Below are 20222 nucleotides of genomic sequence, written 5' to 3'. Positions count from 1 at the left end.
TTTTTAAAAATTTATTTTAATTAAATTTCATTTAATTTTTTTTAAATTAAATTTTTTTAAAGAAATTTTAAGTCAATTAAATTTTTTCAAATAAAACCCAACAAATTTTTTCGTATATTAAATAATTTTTATTTAAATCTGTATCGCGAATCTCTTACATACTAAAAATATTTATTATAGTGGGCTTTAAAGGATAGAGAACTGAAATGATGACTGAGCACAAAATAATCGAAAATTCGTCAAAAAAAATACGACTTCTATGGATGAATTGGAGAAAAAACGTCTTGAAAACGCATCTAAGTACCTAATCAGTGCTCGCTGCTTGCCGCAAAAGAACATAAATCTTCTCCTTGATCCATTCCTTGTTGTAGGGCGCATACGTGTTTGTCGATCTTTGGTACACCAAACAACTCAAATCCGCCAACTGGTCGATAAAATCAAACAATTGACTGATGTCGTACGTAATTGTCGGCGTATTGGGATTCTTGACCTTCAAATGCTCCTCGTAGATCTTGCAGACACCTTCCATGCACTCGTTGACACTCTCGAAGTCGCTGTACGTGCGTGATTCCAAACGGGGACCGACTTGCACGAGCAAAATTGTGTGAGCCATTTTCAGAATAAAAAAATTAAATGCGATTTTTCTGATAGTTTTGCTGTAAAAAAAGAAGAAAAATTAAAATTTAATGAAAATTTAGAGGAAAACTAACAAAAACAAATGGCTTCTGGCTTGCATGTGTCAGATTTTAACAAAAAATTGCAGTTTTTTGACATTTTCTTACCTAGATTTCGTTAGCAAGTGACGCGCCTGCCTGTAATTGACAAATATCGCTAATTTGCGGTTTATTTAATGGAAATTGTCCGATTTTAATTCAATTTTTCGTGATTTCGAGACGATTTTGTCGAAAAAATTTCAAAACATACCCTTTGAATGGGAGCTGGGACATGTGTTGCATTACCAACTGGGACATCGCACATGTTTTTATTTATTTTTCGAATAACACGATGAATTAAAATTAATTTTTTGGACTTTGGAGACATTTTTGGGGCAATTTTACTGAAGGAAATTTACGGAAATGTTCGTAACTGACGTCAACGACGTAAAAATCTACAATTTAAGTGCCGGAAAGTCACTGCCAGAGGTAAATTTTCAACTTTTTTCCAAAAAAATTTTGATTTTAATATTTTTTATCAATTTTCAGTGGTTGTCAGAGGAGAAAAAGCGCCAACTTTTGAAGAAAAATGCCGAATTACGACGCCGCATCGAGCTGATCCAGGATTTTGACATGCCGGGAGTCTCCACGGGCATTCGGATGTCCAAAGACAACCAATATATCTTGGCAACGGGCACTTATAAGCCGCGCATGAAGTGTTTCGACGTGAATCAGCTCTCGTTGAAGTTCGAACGTTGTTTCGATTCGGAGCCCGTGACCTTCGAGGTGCTTAGCGACGATTACAGCAAAGTTGTTTTCTTGCATGGGGATCGTTACGTTGAAATTCATGCCACGGCAGGGAAACATTATCGCCTGAGGATCCCGAAATTCGGCAGAGACTTGGCATATCACGAGCCAACGTGCGATTTATGCATCGTAGGTCAGTCATCGGAAATTTATCGCTTGAATTTGGAACGGGGACAATTTTTGCAGCCCTATAGCACGTCAGCGAGCTGCTCGAACACGATAAAAGTCAATCCGGAGCATCATTTGGTGTGTGTGGGTACGCACGAAGGCACCGTCGAGGCATGGGATCCTCGCGTGAGGGAAAGAGTCGGAATTTTGGATGTCGCGATGCGGATTGAAAGCAAAAGTTTGGCTAGTGTGACGAGTTTGGCGTGGAAAAACGGGCTAAATATGGCTGTGGGGACCCAATCAGGACATGTGGCGCTTTATGACATCCGAACAAGTCAACCGATGCTCGTGAAAGACCTGTTAAATCGACTTCCGGTCAAAAAAGTTCAATATAATCCGCAAGAAAGTCTCGTTTATTCCCTTGACAGCTCAATGTTCAAGATCTGGGATGAAAATACGGGCAAACAACGCGCTTATATCGAGTCCGAAGCGAGTTTTAATGACTTTTGTACCGTTCCCGGCTCAGGAATGTTCTTTTTTGCCCAAGAAGCACCCAAAATGCTCGCTTATTATATCCCCGATTTCGGTCCGGCGCCACGTTGGTGCTCCTTCCTCGACAATTTAACGCAAGAAATCGAATCAGAGACTGTCCAAAACATCTACGACGACTACAAATTCGTTACGAAACAAGAACTCGAGGAACTCGGCTTGGAAAATTTGATTGGCACGAACATGTTGCGTGCCTACATGCACGGATTCTTCATCGATATGCGACTTTACAAAAAAGCCAAGGAAGTTGTGGATCCCTTCGCATGGGAACGTTACAAAAAAGAAAAAATCCGGAAGCAAATCGAGGCAATGCGACCCAGCAGAGTCAAAATTGACGACAAATTGCCCAAGGTCAACAAAGATTTGGCGCAAAAATTCATCGAAGCGGAAGACAATTCCAAAAATGCGCTCAAGGACGCACGTTTCAAGGCCATGTTCGAGAATCCCGAATACGAAATCGACAAAAATGCCGAGGAATATAGACTTTTGTCGCATGTCATGTCACGTCTCGATCGGAATAAGAAGAAAAAAGCACCGGTTCCGACGGAAAATCTCAAGGAAGTTGCAAGTGACGAGGCGGAAAGCTCCGATGAGGATCTCTTCTTTGACAAATCTGACGACGGCTCGAACGACGAAGGCAGTTCTGATGACGATCGGGCATGGAGCAAGGACCTCAAGCAGGAGTTTAAGAAGATTCAGCGCGAAAAACGACAAAAAGACGAGCAGGAGGAGGAACAAAAACGCTTTGAGAAAAAATTAAAAATGTTCGAGGTGCGAAATGGGGATGAATTTAACCTAAAAGCCCTCAAAAAGAAAGCTAGCAAAGCAACATTAGGCGAACGGGTGTCAAAAATCCGAAATACGGAAGAAGTTCAAACAATCAGCGGCATCGGAAATCGTCAAATGACCTTCAGCACGGCGAAACCCAAGTCACGCGAGGACCGCAAACGGCAGGAAGAGATGAAACGGCATCGCGAAGAACGAAAAAAGCTCATTCGACCAACGACGAGTCTGCGATTAAAAAAAATATTTCCCAAATAAATCCATTTTTACAGCAATTTTTGGCACTTTATTTCGCTCCCGTTTCGTAAATGTCCCGGCAATGCGACCAAAATTGCACTGCCATGTTGTAGGCGTTCGTGTCGAAGGCTTCGTCGTTCGGATCGTGCTTGAATTGGATGATTTCGTCGCATTGGATCTTGTTGTGTGACGTCACGGTGCCAATTACTTCGACCCAACCTTCGACGACGCCGTTCAGAGGCTCGTCCAGAGCCACGTTAATGAATTCGTCGTCGGTAGTGCTGCACGAAAGACTCGAACCACTCGGATCGACGGCAGTTACTTTCACGCAAATTGTAACTTTGCGTCCCTGTTGTTCGGCGAGAGACTTTCCATTGGCCAAATAGCGTTGTTCAAAGATCATTTTGAGGGTTTTTGTTGCTAAAAATGAAAATTTTATCGTAAATATGAAAATTTTAAGGGAATTAAATGAATTTCTTACCTTTTACTTAATTTTTCTGAAGAAAATTACAAGAAAACAAGGAAAACTTGTGATTTTATGGAATGAGGAATTTCACAACTTTGTTTTGCCGCTAAAAATCATATGTACACAAAGAACTCATAGAGCCTTGTCGTGAAAAAAAATTAATGACGTATGCGTATTTTTTTATTCAAGCCAATTTTATTTATTTTTAATATTTTTTTTTATTTTTATTTTAAGATATTCTTTTTAATTTAAAATAGATGAATATTTTCGATCCTCTTGATTTTTGTGAAAATTTTGACAGAAATATTTATTATCAAATATCTTTAAGGTAAATTTAAGAAAGTTAACCTAAAAATTTAAAATGTTTAATTTTTATATAATTTTATAAAATTTTTCGTAAACTTTTAATTTTTATGAAAACTTTAATCATTTTTAACAAAAATTTGAAGATTTAGAAAGAATTTTTTCATATTAGAAGTTTAACAAACTAAATGCCGTCTTAATTTGAATTTTAGATCAGCTGATCAGTTAAAAATTTCAGATCTGATCTGATCTAAAAATATCGAATTTCTTAATATAAATGTTTTAAACTGAAAATTTTAATTTATATATTTAAAATAATTGGTCAAAAAAGCCAAATAAACAAAAAAAAATTACTTTTGTCTATTTAAAAAAAGTTATTTTGATATATCAAATTATCTTGATAGATCTGATATATTTCATCAAAAAATAAGAAATGTTGAATAAAAAATATGAATGAATGAATAAAAAATATAATACGGAAATTAAATATTAAAATTCAAGTTGCCAGATAATTTTCAATAATTTCATAGAGTCAAGATCTTTCAAACAAATTCATTCAAACTAATTATCCTTTAAAATTTTTGATAAGATCAAAATTTTAAATATAAATATTTAAAATATTAAATTTAAATATTTTTTTGTAATTTTGGAAAAAAAATTTCAATATTGAGTAACTTAAAAATGTTGAAGCTTATTTTTCTATTTTTTTGAAAAATTTCTTGCACAAAATTTTAACAAGTTTTATAATAATTATTTTTCTAATAAAGACAGAGTTAAATGACGCTAATTGATATTCAATATTTTTTTTAAAGAGAATCCGATTGAAAAATATCAAATTTGAAATTTTTTAATTACGCGGATAGACATTAAGTTGCCCATCTAAACGATATTTTTCATAAAAACGCATAATTGAAACGTCAAAACATCAAAATTTTAAATTTTTTAACCGTTAAAAATTTTTAAACTCCAATTTTCCGTTTTAGATGAAATTTAAAGCCATATTAAAAACTCGAAACCCGGTAGTCATGATACTCGTAAACGTCTCCAACGAAAGATTTCTTCCCTTAAAATTGAAGAAAAAAGGTTGTTGCGAACGTGTCATTACCAAAACCAAAATTTTCTTCGTGTGAATATCATCAATGTCATACCACTTTGAGCTGTAAATCGCATCTGATACTCCCGCCGATTTGAGAGCAACCATTTCACCAAAAGCGCAAAACAAAAAGGCCTGCGTTGTATTTGCAGCCGTCACGAGATAGTACGAATTCCAGGGATTAATGAGACAAATTACCAAACCGCATGCCATGATAAAGACATTTGCGTAAATTTGAAGCGCAACTATCCATTCGACCATCTCCTGGAGTGATTCATACAATTCGATCGTTTTGTCGTGCAACATTGAGCTTTGACGCACGTAATCGGCAGTTGAATACTGCTTAGCGCAACCTAGTTTGGAGAAATTTTCGCCACATAACTCGAAACGGGATGCCATGTACAAAGCGAGGAGGAAAAAATAACTGTCAAAGGCTGAAAAGAGTAAATTAGAAAAAAAAACTTGGAGACTCAATTAGAATTTTTTTAAATTTTACCGACAAAAGAGGTCGCTGTCCAAAATGTCATAAAAGAAATATTGACGTAGTTTATCGGATATGCGGGATACGATTTTGGACTGTAGAAAAAATCTCTTTACCATATTTTTTAATGAGGAAAAAAAATCTTACTTGATTCCTGGAATGACAATATTCACAGGATACATCCATTCCTTGCCAAATAACAATGGATAACAAATCAAAACAGCACATGCCGTAAAATAAAGCCCAAAAATCACATGTACGACATGTCTGTCAAAACTGTCACTGATCTCATTTGTAAACAAAACCTTAAACGTCACTTACCTGCCATAACGCTCATATTTCGTAATTATACTTCCATAAAAGGGAGTTTCCCCCCGCAATCCTTCGTGTGTGTGTTTCGTTGCCAATGTCCTAATAAACCTGAAATTCCGTCGAAATACAATAAGAGTCGCTGCCTTACCAAGCACCTCAACACCACACAAAGCCGCCATGATGGCAGATAAGCGATCTTCGAGATCGTCTGGATCGTACGGATGCACTACACTGATCGAGGAAAAGCAGGTTGTGCCACTTGTGAAAACCACAAATAGCACAAAAAGCAATTTCATCTTGGGTGTGCCTTGCCAATACCATTCGCTATCGAAAACATTGAGACCACAGAGTCTCAATAGCGATTGCGGATAGTTGAGATGATCCAAGAAAATCTTGGGTTGGTTAAAATGACCTTTAATTTTAGCGATTATTGCGTTCATTGTAAAGTTCAAGTGACAACTCAGTGTAAAAAAAGGGTTGGCAAGGCTTTTATATGGTTTGTTTTTCATTCTTGGAAATCGATAAAAAAAAATTTTTTGCTTTGATGTGTAATCGTGGGTTTTGTTCAGAACTCCCATTTCAATAATTGATTTTTTTAGGTCTTTGCTTGGAAATTTCCCGGTTTTTCAAGTTCATTCTTTGATGAACAATTAATCATCCATATGCTATGTTTATCGATTTTCACAGAGAAAAAAAACCTTGAATGTAAGAATTTAAAAGTTTTATATATTTTTTAGGTTTGCCAAAAAAGTTACAGGATAGATGATCATCAATATCGTCGTTGAAAGTGATGAAAACTTGTAATAAAACCTTCAATACACATCACTCATAAAGTTTTGTTTATGGTTTTTTGTTATTTAGGCCTAAAGTAGTCCAAAAAACCTAAATTCAAAATTCTACAACGAACCAAACGGATTTTAGACATTTTTTAGTGCATTTGGGTATATAAAAGTACCTCTTTGACATACCCGATCTCACTGAAAATGCATAGAAACACTTTGGTTCGTTGTAGAATTTTAAATTTAGGTTTTTTGGACTACTTTAGGCCTAACTAACACAAAACCATCAAAAAATCTCATGCCATTTTTTTCGATGAAATGCTGATATCGGGTGATGTGAGAGAAAAAAAAAACCTTGAATTAAAAGTTTTATATATTTTTTAGGTTTGTCAAAAAATGACAGGATATCTTTACTAATGCTTTGTGCCAGTGCAATACATCAACTATAACCGCTATGTGAAAAATGTTAGATTCTTATCACATCACTCTATTTCATAATTTCTTCGAAAAATATATAGCATGAGATTTTTGATGTTTTCGTTTTAAGTAGTTAGGCCTAAAGTAATCCTTAAAGTAATACTTACATAAGGTATGGTTTATATACTCCCATTTTTGAGAATTTTCTCGATTTTCAAGTTCATTCTTTGATGAACAATTATTGATGAATTATGGCATGTGCTCTGGCATTTAATTTTCTCATATTGTTTTTATTTTATAGATTTTTTATGTACAAAACAAAAATTGCAGAATATGGCAAAAATGTCAAGGAAGCATCTCCAAAACCATTGAAAAGATTAAAAGATGCAGCCGTACCTCAAAGAAAGACTTTTCGCATTAATTGTCAAACTAGCTTTAACTGAATGCTAAACAAAATGAATAAGAAAATCTAGAATAGGATGAAAATAACGGAAAACTTTGTCGAAATAAAAGAACAGGGAAAGCATGTTTGAGGCATTTTTAGGATCGAGTAGCCTATGGGTGAAAAATAAGCTCACTCATGAAGCAATTGAATGGCTCTCTAACGTAGCTCCAACAGATAGAGGAAAAAAAATCCACACGAAACGAAATTGACTTTGTACAAATGCATGGTTGGAGCCCATAACATCGACTACTGCAGATCAATACTGTACCTGAATTGAAAAGAAGAAATTAAAGCACTATAAAAAATTCAAAACAGAGCGCTTAGAATCTTGACTCATAGAAATTTAGAAAGCAGTGTTTGTCGAATGTTACAAGAAACTAATTTGTTCAGTGTCTACCAACGTGTATCGTTTAATGTTTTGATCTTAATTTTTAAGGCAACGAAAACTTTTAAAATTTTTTTATTACGATTTCCAACATAAATATACCTAGCTTAACACCTACCTTTACATCTAAAATTTGAAAATGACTTAATATTCTTGACATTCGATCGCTCATGTCTCACGACAACTCAGCTTTCATTTTTGATGTTCATTCACATATGGGTTGAGTGTTTTTGTAATAAGACAAATTTTCAGTGAAATATTTATTGATGCTCAAAGTTGTGAAAGTGAATCTTCTTCAATTATTTTTGGAGAAACATTGCATTCCCTCTAAATAAAATTTCGCACAGTATTGAAAACCTTGAAGCCAAAGCTCATGATATTCGTAAAAGCTTCCATCGAGAGACAACGTCCTTTGAAATTCATGTAAAATGGTTGTTGAGAACGATGAATGACGTAAACCAAAATCTTCTTTGCCTGAATATCATCAATTTCGTACCATTTAGCATTGTATATCTTATGTCCAACTTCTGCTGCTTTGACAGCGACAATTTCTCCCGAAACGCAATACAAAAACGCCTGAACGACATTTGAAGTAGTTACCAGATAGTACGAATTCCAGGGATTAATTAGGGTAATAACACCTCCACAGGCCATAATTTGCGCAACAACGTAGATCTGAAGACCAACCATGTACTCGACAGTTTCTTGCATGGATTTGTACAGTTCAATCGTTTTCACGTGCAACATTGCGCAATGACGAATGTATTTGGCACTTGAATAACGCTTTGAGCTACCAATTTTGTCGAAATACTCACTGCACAACTCAAAACGCGATGCCATATAGAGACAAAGGAGAAAAAAATATGTATCGAATGCTGGAAAAAAAATTTTTAAATTAGCAAAAATATGAAAATTTAAGTTTTTAAGGAAAAAAAATCACCAACGAAAGTTGTCGCTGTATAAGTTGTCATGATTGAAATGTTTACGTAATTTATGGCATAGGCAGGATAAGCCTTAGGACTAAAAATAATAAGGTTAAAAGAAGAATTAAAGAAATTGATGAAAAAATCTTACTAAAGTCCAGGAATGATAATGTTAACGGGATACATCCATTTTTTACCAAAGAGCAAGGGATAAAAAATCAAAACAGCACATGCCAAGTAATAATTTCCAAAAATCACAAATATAACGTATCTGTGGAAAATTTTAATTGAATTTGTCGAAAATTCTTAATTTAAATTAAAATTAACTTTTTACCTTCCATACTTTTCATATTTCGTAATAATTGATCCATAAAAGTGATTTTTTCCGAGCAAACCTTCGCGCGAATGTTCCTTTGCCAAATCCTTCAATTGCCGAAAATTATTTCGAAATAATATCAAAGTCAAGGATTTTCCAAGCACTTCAAATCCACATAACGCAGCCATAATTGCCGACATGCGATCCTCCAAGTCGTCATCGAATGGATGCACCGCACTAATTGACGAAAAGGTCGTTGTGCAACTTGAGAGTCCCACGAAGATCACAAATGCCATCTTTGCCTTAAATGTACCTCGCCAAAACCAACTATCGTTGAAGACATTGATGCCGCCCAAGCTTAACAAGTATTCGGGACCATCAAAGTGATCCACAAAAATTTTTGGTTTTTTCCAATAATCCTTGAGTTTTTCAAGTATTCTGCTCATGATGCTGATTTTTGTTTAAATGCAAAGTTTTTACCTGTGGAATGGGTTTTTATAGGCATTTATTTGAATTAAATAACTCAAGGATAGCCTTGAATTAGTTGAATACACCTAACATCCCTCAACATGATGATTTTCACAACTTTGATGTCTACTTTTCATCCTTTGTTGCACAATTGACCCATATTCACTGAATTTCGAAGAAAAACTCTGTAATGCTGTAATTTGAGGTACGGCGATGATTTCAAGGAAAAATTTTGTAATGAAATAACTCAAATTCTGCTTTACGAATCTCTTTTAAGTTTTTTTTAGAATGTCAGGTTTAGTTAACAGAAGGTTTTGGAACAGAAAAAATCAAGATGAAAAATTCGTGGAAAATTGAGGAAATTAACAATTGTTTTTAGTAAGAATTTTTTGACAAACATTTCATCGAATAAAAAATTTTTGAGAAAAAAAAAATTGAATATAAAGGATTTATTTCAGAATAAATATTAATACTGACGTAGACTGAAATAAATCCTTTATATTCAACTTTTTTTCTCAAAAATTTTTTAACTTTTTTTACTTGGCAATTTTTTCGACTTTGTTAACACAAGGCTCTTGTTTATTCCTTTTTAGTTCGCTTTTTTGCTATTTTTTAAAATGGCAAGAATAAATATTCATTTTAAAGATGATTTCCATCAAAATCTCCTTGATTTTTAAAGAAATAAAAAAATTTTTTTTTTCCTTGACCGTTTTTCGAAAAAAAAATTAAAACGGTCATGAAATTTTTCAAGTCAAGTTTCAACCCATTTTTGATCGATTTCAAATCTAAAATTAAAATTTATATTCGTCAAGTTAAAAAAATAGAAAAAAAATATTTAAAAAAATAGCAAAAAAGCGAACTAAAAAGAAATAAACAAGAGCCTTGTGGTAACAAAGTCGAAAAAATTGCAAAGTAAATAAAGTTACAAAATTTTTGAGAACAAAAACTTGAATATAAAGGATCTATAAAAAAATATGGCGTACGATTTTTTGATGGTTTTGAGTTATTTAGGCCTAAAGCAATCGATAAAACCTAAATTCAAAATTCTGGAACGAGCTTCAGTGATCAAGGAGGTACTTGAAAACCCCAAAATCCCCTAAAAAATGTTTAAAATTTCAAAAGCTCCTTCCAGAATTTTAAATTTAGGTTTTTTCGATTAGTTTAGGCCTAAATCAAAACCATCAAAAAATCTCATGCCATAATTTTTTTCGATGAAATAATGAAAAAGTGATGGGTAAAACGAAGTTAACGGGTAATGCGAAGTACAGTAGCGATCATAAATTTTTTGCAAAAGGCTTTTTTCATACAAAATCCTCAAAATTGGGCTCTAATGAAAAATATCAATTGCATTCAATTTTTTTTCCGCATATACGTTTTTGTTAAGCTCTTACGAAAATTTTTATCTTTACGGGTTTCACAGAAATTTATTTTTTTTTTTCTAAATAAAATTTGTCAACATTTTTTTTTTGAAATCCGTAAAGATAAAAATAACAAAAATGTATATGCGAAAAAATTTACCGAAAACAACTAATTTTTTTCATTGGAGCCCAATTTTGAGGGTTTTGTATGAAAAAAAAACTTATAATCGCTACTGTAGTTTTTCTATGATATATTTTTAAATAGAAACTATTTTTTTTTTCACATGAACTTTAATATATATATTCCTTTTTTATTTTCCAAAAGTTAAATTTTAATTCAATTTTAAGTTTTTTTTTTCTGATATTTTTAATTTTTTTTGTTCTTACGCTTCATTCGGCAGTGAATGGCATAACATCACATTCTGCGCCACTTTAATATACTTTTTTTTTGTTTAAAAACTAAATTCTATCAAATTTATTCGATTGTTAGTTCTAATAATTTTTTTTTTTAGTAAAACGGGGATTAAAACTTTCTTAATTATTTTAAATTTTTCCGTGAATTTTAACACACCATTAAGATTATTTTTTAAAATTAATTCCTAAAATTAAAGAGGGATCTTGTACTTTTGTCAAAAGTAAGTCCAGTTTTTAACTATTGATATTGTGAGAAAAGTTGTTGAATGAAAGACTTTCTCCGAGCTTTTTCTCTCCATTAAGATTTTTTTTTTGTAATTTTTAAAGGGAAAAAGCTGCATATATATTTATTTCTTATTCTAAAAAAAAATTTATTGAATTTTTTTGTAAGTTTTCGCGATTCTTACAAACTTTGTGTCATACGCTTTCGTCGTCATCGGTAGTTTTAGGGAAATTTTCAATGTCGATTTAGCCACGGAGTGCAAATGGTGACTTTGTCGTTAGTAGTGCAGCCGCTAGTATTGCCGTCACCATGAGCGCTACTCCGCATAGCATTGTTGCGAAAGAAGTTCGGTAGAAAATGTTAGCACTGAACCTTCCCGTAGGCATTGGCGTGCAGACGATCCGTGTGTTCGCGATATTCGTTATAGCTCATCTGGCACTCGGTCGATGTGTAACGCGTGAGCTTAATTGAGCGACGTGTTTCCTGAGTTATGGGACCGCGAAAGCCTCCCTTGCGCAACAACGAGTCAATTGTCTGAATCTGGTCCCATCCCTGTTCGGGCGCCACTTGAGGTAAGTAAGTTGCCGTACGACGGGCACCACGTTCATTCAGGAACTCGATGCGGATGCCGTGCACGCCGATGGACCAATCGAGATGCCCGTGCGCCTCCTCAAAGTCCTGCAAAATGGAAACCGAGACTGTCAGTCGGGGAAGTTCGTCACGCGTGATCGGCGAGAAGCGCGAATCCTTTAAAGCACTTGTGATTGCGTACTCACGAAGGCCTGAAAAAAATTAAAATAAAAAAAAAGTTGAATTGAAAAAAAATTTTCAGAATATTTTAAGAGAAAATACTTTAAAATTTGAAGATTTTTCATTAAAAATATGAAAATTAAAAAAATTTAATTTTTAATTTATTTTTAAAAATTAAAAAATATTAGAAAATTTTTAAGAAATTTTTAAAAATTAAAAAAATAGCGAAATTTTTAATGAATTTTTAAAAATTAAAAAAAAATAAAAAAATAATAAAAATATTTAAAAAATTATTTAAAAAAAAAATACGAAAAAAATATTTAAGAAATATTTTAAAATTAAAAAAAAAAATTAGAAAATATTTGCAGCACTTTTTTTTAAATTTTTAAACAAATTTTTTAAATTAAATTTTAATTTTTTTTTTTTAATTTTTAAATTAAATTCAATTAAATTATTTTGAGAATTAAATATAAAAATTCACTAAAAATAAAATTTTTTTAATGAATTTAAAAAAAAATAATTAAAAATAAAAAGATTTTTAAGAAATTTTAAAAATTAAAAAAAAAAATTAAAGAAATTTTTAAAAATAAAAAAAAAAATTAAAGAAATTTTTGAAAATTAAAAAAAAATATTTTTTTTTTAAATATCAGATTATCAATTTAATTAAATTATGTTGAAAATTAAATATAAAAATTCTAAATAAATAAATTTTCTATTTATTTTAATTTTAATTTTATTTTAATTTAATTAAATTTTTTGACTTTTAGAGAGTAAGAATTAAAAAAAAATGAAGCAGCTAAAATTATTATTTTTTAATTACAAAAAAAAAAAATATTGAAAAAGAAAAATTTTGAATTTAAATAAAAAACCCTCACCTGAATGGAGATCCATGGCGCTGAATGTCCCGATGCATCCACGCAAACGTTTGTCTTTGCCAATTTTCCAAGTGACAAATAACGGACTGCATTGAAAAAAAAACAAAAATGAGCAATTATTCATCTCAAAATCAATAAAATTAAATGACGTGATGACGTCACACAGACACCAACTTACTACGCTTGATTCGTAAAGGTTGGGCGTCGTGGCTCGCCAACGTTCAGCAACTCGTTATGCAAAACGTCGAAGCAAAAGATGCACATATCGGGAACGGCAACCTTCACTTTTGGCACGATTCCGTTGGAGAAGCCATTTTGATGTCCATTCGTGCTGGAATGACCATTGGTTTGACGGTAATTTTGCTGCTCGTCTCCGTCTTCGGAGTTGTTGCCCGTCTTTTGTTTCTTGCTTTGCAAACAATTCATCCTAAAAAGAAATTTTTAGAAAAAATCACAAAAAAATAAAAAAAAATCGAAAAAATTTACTCGAATTCGCTCGTAGTCGTCGTCGTTGGTCAAACAGCTGAGTTTCTTTGTTTACTATTTTTTTTTGTTATGTACGAAATTTGATTTTTTTTCTGTCTCGCTTACAACAATGTAACGAAATGTAGCTCTGTGTGTTGGTGTGTGTGTTATATGAGACCTTTTCTTTTCTTTTTTCTTTCTTTCCTACTTTTCACATTCAATGCAAATATGGTCTTCCTCTCCAAAGCACTTTTCCCTGTGATTTTGGACTTTTATCGCGTTCTCATAGATCCCTCTTTAGTGTTGGAATTAGCGCAAGAGACACATGAACACTATGAAGTTATTTTTGATGCGATTGAAAGGAAAACTGGAGCAGAAAACCACATCCTTTGAATACTTTTTTGGATTTTTTCAACACAACCAACTCTCAATGTATCAATTTCATTCCTCTCACACTGTTTTACCAACTTGAATTAGCGTGACAGCGATTTCAGTTGGTCATCACTTTCATTCGTCTCATCGAAGAGTTTTGAATTAGCATGATGACGAGTCGCCACTGAAAATTAATTGAAATTTAAAAGTCGTTTAATTAATTTTTTTAAAGAATTTTTCATTAAAATTTTTATTTTTTTATTTGTAAAAATATTTCAAAATTTTAAAATATTTTTTTTTATTTTTTATAATAACAAAAAAATTGAGGGAGGGGCATTCGACACGTACAGAACCTACGTAACCTATAGACACAGAAAAGGCGGGGGTTTCATGAGACTTAATTCAAGCTTAATTTAAGTTGAAAGTAACAATTTATGATTTTTTCTTTAGAAAATAAATTTAATTCACCTTAATATATAAATTTAAGAAAAAAATCTCAAAAAATTAAAATTCCTTCAATGACAATTAAGTGAGAAAATTTCTCATTGTAGTAAAAATTAGCGAATAGTAATTTAAATGTCAAAAGGTCAAGCGTAAATGCGATATCAGGAACAGTTGATCAAGCAAGATAAGAAAAAGCGAGACAAACTGATAAGAGTAATATTTGTTTGTAATGCAAATTTAGACGAAACTACTGAGACATTTAGTAAATATTGATTTATTATGTCCTCAAGGTAAATATTTTTCGTGTCAAGTTAATTGCACGGAAGTCGCAAAATATTTTTGCTAATTTTTTGATCAAAGTCGTTATTTATTTATTGATAAAGACCGATCGATTGTATTCTTATCATTAAACGATATTTTTAGAGTCAATCTTCATTTTCGTTTTAGTAAAATTTGGATGAAATTTCCAGACTTGGAAAAAGTTTATTTTTTCCCGGGAACCAAACTCATTTCCCAAAATTATATTTAGCCCAAGATATTGAAAAAAATCATAAATTTAGTCAGTTTTATACATTTTTTAAGTAAATCTACCAAAATTCTACAAATTTTAATTTTTAAATTATAAAATTTTCCCATTTTACTCTTAAAAATTCAATATTTCTTTAAGATTTTTGTAAATTTCCCGGGAACGAGGTTCCCAGGTTCCCGCACTTTTTCCAGGACCGGAAATTTCGAAGATTTTTTAATTCGATAGTAAATAAATAATATTTAAATTAAATTTTAAAATAAATGAAAATATTGAGATAAAAATGAATTTTAATGAAATAAAATTTTTATGAAAATGAATAAAATAAATTAAATTAATTTAATGAAATTTAAATTTAAATTTAATATAAAAATAAATTTAATATTATCAAAATATTTTTTTTTTAAATATTTATGAAATTTTAATTTTTTTATAATTTATATGTATTTTAATTTATATTTTTTTATTTATATTTTAATTTATTTATTGTTTAAAAAAATATTAAATATTAAAATATTAAAAAAATAAAAAAAAAATAGAAAAAAAAAATAAATTTTAAAATATTTAAATCAAAAAATATAAATTAAAAAATTAAAATATAAATTATATAAAAAATTTAAAAATTAAAATTTCATAAATATTTTTAAAGAAACGGAACGATATAAAATTAAAAAAAAAAATAAAATAAAATTTTGACAATAGTTTTGTCTATTTTGAATATTTTATAATTAATTATATTTTAATTATTTTTAATTGTTTTTATCTATTAATTTAAAATTTGTTTAAAAATAAAAAAATAAATTTTATAAAAAAAATATTTAAAAAATTAAATTCAATAATTTTTTTTCTTCGAGTAAAAATATTTATTTTTCTATTTATTTTAATTTTTAATCCAAAACAAAAAACAAATATATAAAAAAAAAATTTATAAGAAATCTTATCTTATAAAAATATTCACACTGCATTACTGAAAGTCTTCAAATCTTATCTTCAAGCTCATGCGATAATTTAAAACCTACCTTGACTTCTGCCTTACCTAAAAATTTATCGAAATACATTTTAAAAAAACAACATTTCACAAAAATTCTTCCAAATATATTTTTTTTTACAATTTTTCCAATTAACACATTTAACAATTAATTCATATAATTATTTTTTGAAAATATTTTAATTTTTTTTTGGACGAATTTTTATAATTTTTTTTTTTAACTAAAATCTAAACTATTTAATAGTAGATAAAAATAAGAGAATTTATTGCAAAGTCTTTTATTGATTTATACAAAAAAAAAAAATTAAAATAAAATAAAATTTGATATTTTTTTTTTTGGTTTTTTTTGGATTAAAATGAGGATTTTTTTTTATTAATGAGCTTAGATTTAAATTTAGTTTTTAAGTATAAAATTTCGTTGGAATGAGGAGTTAATGTACTACGTATTTAAGATGTTCCTGTGCCACACTAATAAAAATTTTAATTGAATTTTGGGTGATTGGAGTTAAATAAAAGGTTAAGTATTGTTTTTTTTTCTCTTTACATATATGAGTGATGATTGACGATCAGACGAGTAGTAGTAACAATAAAATAAAATTTTCTAATTTTTTTTTAAATTGAAACATTTTAAAATAACAAATATTTATATATAAAATTGTGCACTTTTTTTAGGTAGCTCGAGCGAAGAATTATTTTTATGTCTAAAATTTTTTTTCATCTATTCTAGTAATTTACAAGTTCAGCTGCCTGTGTTTTTTTTTTTTGTGTGTGTGTGATAAAAGGCCCGATTGGTGAGCTTACTGTTGAACAGCTGCGGTGTAATGTGCTTCGCCGCGTCGCCATCCCCACTGACTAGGTCGGTATTGTATCAAAAATTGCCCGCTTTTGCTGTGTGGATTCCGGTAGGCGTAAAAGGCCCAAAGAGCCGCCGTGAGAATCAGTCCAAGCGGTATGAGGAAGCCCAGCGTGGCTTTGACATTTTTCGCGTGTGCTTCGTGATGCTCGTTCTCGGCGTGTTCGTTATTTTTCAGCGCATCCCGATCGTGATCGTCGAGATTGAGGGCTTTGTTGTTGATCCGCGATGCCGACGACGATGTGACAGCTGATTTTTTGTCGACACTCGAGGCGGTGGATGACGCAACGACAACTGGCGATGTCAAATCTCCGTCTTCCACGTGATTCTTGTAGTCGTTACCCTTCTCGCCGATCTTTGGACAGGTGCCAGCTTGCGTAATTTTGCTTGTTTCGCAGCCCTTATGCAACCATTCTTGTCGTCGGCGATCGGTGCCCGTGGAACAGCGGTTCATCGTGGGGCACCACATGCAATTCATGTCGGGAAAGGCATTTACGCACGTTTGGCAATCCGTGTAGTTGAGACACGTGTCGAGCGCCTGCAAATAAATCAACGTGCCATTTTCGATGTGCATGCCTTCGAAGTTGATGCGATGGTACTCGTAGATGGTTTTGCGACGCGCAAAGAAAATCGTGCGATCGATGATGTAGGCGTCGGAAAGCCCCACTTTTACGGGATGCTTGTCACTCGTAATTGCCTCGACGCTCACTGGCACGGAATAATAAGCGAAAGTGATGTCGCCGTTTTTGTACAGTGTCGCACTGAACGTAAAAGTGCCGTTTTTCTCCGTGTCTTGCAAATTGACGTTTTCCCACAGAACCGTGAAAGCGGTACCGTTATCGCTGTACTTGACAAAAGAGTTATTCGACTTAGACGTGTCGAAATTTGCCATTAGCGGGGCAATGTACTGCGTTGCAGCCAGCCATGAGTGTACATGTTCGCCGGTATACAGAAAACCTCCCGTCGCCACAGTGATATTTCGCACTTTATGACCGTAAAACGGAAAATCGAAGCTTAGTTTGATCGTCATCGCTCTCCGGTACGAATGCGACAACATGTTACTTATCGTCATGTTTCCCAGTTCGGCGCGATGCTTTTTGATCAATTCCTTGTCATTCGTTACGGAACTGTTGTAATAAACGTGATAATCCTCCTTTTTGGTTTGGTTGTGTTTGGCGATGTCCGCGTCAATCGCTTCTTCGGGCTCGTCAATGTCGAGCGTAAAGGCGCCATCGTCCCCCATATACGGATTTTTGTAATTCAAGGGCGGGGTTGAAATTGTCGCTGCCAAAACGGGCGACGATGTCGACGAGATCCCGTAATCTTTACGCTGTCCCGTGCCATTGACGCCCAACAATTTTTGTTCGTTCTGCACGACATTTGTTTTTTCGCTGTTACTCGCACCACTTGGTGGTGACGAATCTGGTGTCGGACTGGAATTTTCTACGGGACTACGACGATAACGAGTTTGTTCTGTTGCGCCATTCGGCAATGCATTCGACATTTGGAGACATGTCGCAGTGCCGAGGAAGCTCGATAAACACAAAAAACTCAGAAGAAGCAGTGATTTAACCATTTTTTGTGAACGGTGCACACGATAATGACGAATTTGCGACTTTGTTGTGGTACTTATTGGTCGAACCCGATTCACATTTGGAACGTTTTTTGGTATTTTAATTGGCGGAAAAACAGAAAAATTAATAAAAACGATTTTGGACCAATCACGGAGCTGGATTTCTTTCTCCTTCGTTGTGATTGGATTGTGACCCGATGCGCAAATGTCACATTTTTCAAAATACACATTTTCGTATGCCTCATTTGAATTTTGTGAGACGAATGAAATTGATACTGTTATACAAGGGTTTTAAATTACTTTTTCTTTTACTTTTACTCGCGAATTTAGAAATAAATTATTTTTGATAAAAAAAATATACCTATTAAAGCCAAAATTTAATAAATTTTGTAATTTCTTTAAAAAAAAAATAAAAAACGATTTTTAAATTTGTTAAACTTTAGCTATAAAATTTTTGTTTTAGAAAGAATTTATTTTAAATATTCGGGTGCTAAAATTTAAAAAGAAATATATTTATAAAATCAATTTTAATATTTATCGATAATATTTATTTAAGCATAACGCGTATGAGAGTTCAACTAAAACTTTTGAAAGTAAATTTACTAAAATGGATTTAAACTCTTGGACCAATTTTGTAAAACAACTCGCTTGCTTTGACAGTAACTCGTAAAACTATGATAATTTTTTTAAAGAAATGAAAAAAGTTCCTTTTTAACAATTGGTGAACAATTGACATATATTTTATTCATTAGGGTGTTCCAAAACCGTTTTCTGTTTCGCGTTACATGCTTTAAAAAAATCAATGGGGGATATAGAAATTTTATATAGATTTTCGTTTTTAGTACTATTTAGTATGGAAAAATAATGAAATTGTTCAATTTTGAGTTATTTTCTATGATATTGTTATAAAATTAGCGTTTTGACTTTATTTTTCCTTTCCAAAAACTATTTTGAAAAATGTTCCTAAAAAAAAAGTTTTCAAAATGGCTTTGACACAGTTTTTGATTTAGTTTTGTTCTTGATTTAGTTTTCAAAACAAAACTATGTCAAAGAAAAATTTTTTTTTCAGTTTTAAATTTTTTGGCAGTTTTGAGTTATAAAATGATTAAAAATGATAAATTAGAGCCTTCTGACAAATTTTTATCCATTTGGAGCAAGATTTGACAAAAATTGCTTTGACACAGTTTTTGACATAGTTTTTGACACAGTTTTGCTCTTGATTTAGTTTTCAAATCAAAACTGTGTCAAAGAAAAAATTTTTTTTCAGTTTTAAATTTTTTGGCAGTTTTGAGTTATAAAATGATTAAAAATGATAAATTAGAGCCCTCTGACAAATTTTTATCCATTTGGAGCAAGATTTGACAAAAATTGCTTTGACACAGTTTTTGACATAGTTTTTGACACAGTTTTGCTCTTGATTTAGTTTTCAAATCAAAACTGTGTCAAAGAAAAAATATTTTTTCAGTTTCAATTTTTTGGCAGTTTTGAGTTATAAAATGATTAAAAATGATAAATTAGAGCCCTCTGACAAATTTTTATCCATTTGGAGCAAGATTTGACAAAAATTGCTTTGACACAGTTTTTGACATAGTTTTTGACACAGTTTTGCTCTTGATTTAGTTTTCAAATCAAAACTGTGTCAAAGAAAAAATTTTTTTTCAGTTTTAAATTTTTTGGCAGTTTTGAGTTATAAAATGATTAAAAATGATAAATTAGAGCCCTCTGACAAATTTTTATCCATTTGGAGCAAGATTTGACAAAAATTGCTTTGACACAGTTTTTGACATAGTTTTTGACACAGTTTTGCTCTTGATTTAGTTTTCAAATCAAAACTGTGTCAAAGAAAAAATTTTTTT

General features: G+C 31.8%; 7 protein-coding genes across 7 annotated transcripts; 1 reads left to right on the top strand and 6 right to left on the bottom strand.

Moving 5' to 3' along the window:
• Positions 1–115: 115 nt before the first annotated feature.
• On the bottom strand, positions 116–920 carry LOC134834464 (enhancer of rudimentary homolog). Its single transcript, XM_063849158.1, has 2 exons — positions 783–920; positions 116–656 (listed from the first exon to the last, which is right to left on the bottom strand). The coding sequence occupies exon 2, from the start codon at positions 611–613 to the stop codon at positions 305–307; it is 309 nt and encodes a 102-aa protein (XP_063705228.1). The 5' UTR covers positions 614–656; positions 783–920; the 3' UTR covers positions 116–304.
• Positions 921–1001: 81 nt separating this feature from the next.
• On the top strand, positions 1002–3158 carry LOC134834685 (nucleolar protein 10). Its single transcript, XM_063849432.1, has 2 exons — positions 1002–1142; positions 1203–3158. The coding sequence occupies exons 1-2, from the start codon at positions 1077–1079 to the stop codon at positions 3156–3158; spliced, it is 2022 nt and encodes a 673-aa protein (XP_063705502.1). The 5' UTR covers positions 1002–1076.
• Positions 3159–3186: 28 nt separating this feature from the next.
• LOC134834686 (uncharacterized) lies at positions 3187–3540 on the bottom strand. The gene has a single exon (XM_063849433.1). It carries the CDS (start codon positions 3538–3540, stop codon positions 3187–3189), a length of 354 nt encoding a protein of 117 aa, XP_063705503.1.
• A 1318-nt stretch (positions 3541–4858) lies between these two features.
• Positions 4859–5735, bottom strand: LOC134834966 (odorant receptor 22c-like). The gene is made up of 3 exons (XM_063849802.1): positions 5628–5735; positions 5496–5575; positions 4859–5433 (listed from the first exon to the last, which is right to left on the bottom strand). Exons 1-3 carry the CDS (start codon positions 5660–5662, stop codon positions 4886–4888), a joined length of 663 nt encoding a protein of 220 aa, XP_063705872.1. The 5' UTR covers positions 5663–5735; the 3' UTR covers positions 4859–4885.
• Positions 5736–8145: 2410 nt separating this feature from the next.
• LOC134835474 (odorant receptor 22c-like) lies at positions 8146–9503 on the bottom strand. The gene is made up of 4 exons (XM_063850352.1): positions 9076–9503; positions 8893–9012; positions 8759–8838; positions 8146–8693 (listed from the first exon to the last, which is right to left on the bottom strand). The coding sequence occupies exons 1-4, from the start codon at positions 9501–9503 to the stop codon at positions 8146–8148; spliced, it is 1176 nt and encodes a 391-aa protein (XP_063706422.1).
• Positions 9504–11168: 1665 nt separating this feature from the next.
• On the bottom strand, positions 11169–14033 carry LOC134833593 (uncharacterized protein CG5902). Its single transcript, XM_063847958.1, has 4 exons — positions 13632–14033; positions 13324–13572; positions 13146–13231; positions 11169–12302 (listed from the first exon to the last, which is right to left on the bottom strand). The coding sequence occupies exons 2-4, from the start codon at positions 13569–13571 to the stop codon at positions 11881–11883; spliced, it is 756 nt and encodes a 251-aa protein (XP_063704028.1). The 5' UTR covers position 13572; positions 13632–14033; the 3' UTR covers positions 11169–11880.
• A 2119-nt stretch (positions 14034–16152) lies between these two features.
• Positions 16153–18423, bottom strand: LOC134834672 (plexin domain-containing protein 2). The gene has a single exon (XM_063849416.1). The coding sequence runs from the start codon at positions 18367–18369 to the stop codon at positions 16738–16740; it is 1632 nt and encodes a 543-aa protein (XP_063705486.1). The 5' UTR covers positions 18370–18423; the 3' UTR covers positions 16153–16737.
• Between the last annotated feature and the right edge of the window lie 1799 nt (positions 18424–20222).

The sequence above is a fragment of the Culicoides brevitarsis genome, chromosome 3 (assembly GCF_036172545.1).
Source record: "Culicoides brevitarsis isolate CSIRO-B50_1 chromosome 3, AGI_CSIRO_Cbre_v1, whole genome shotgun sequence".
NCBI lineage: Eukaryota > Metazoa > Arthropoda > Insecta > Diptera > Ceratopogonidae > Culicoides > Culicoides brevitarsis.
Note: the sequence above shows the minus strand (reverse complement) of the source record. Positions and strands in the feature narration are given on the sequence as shown.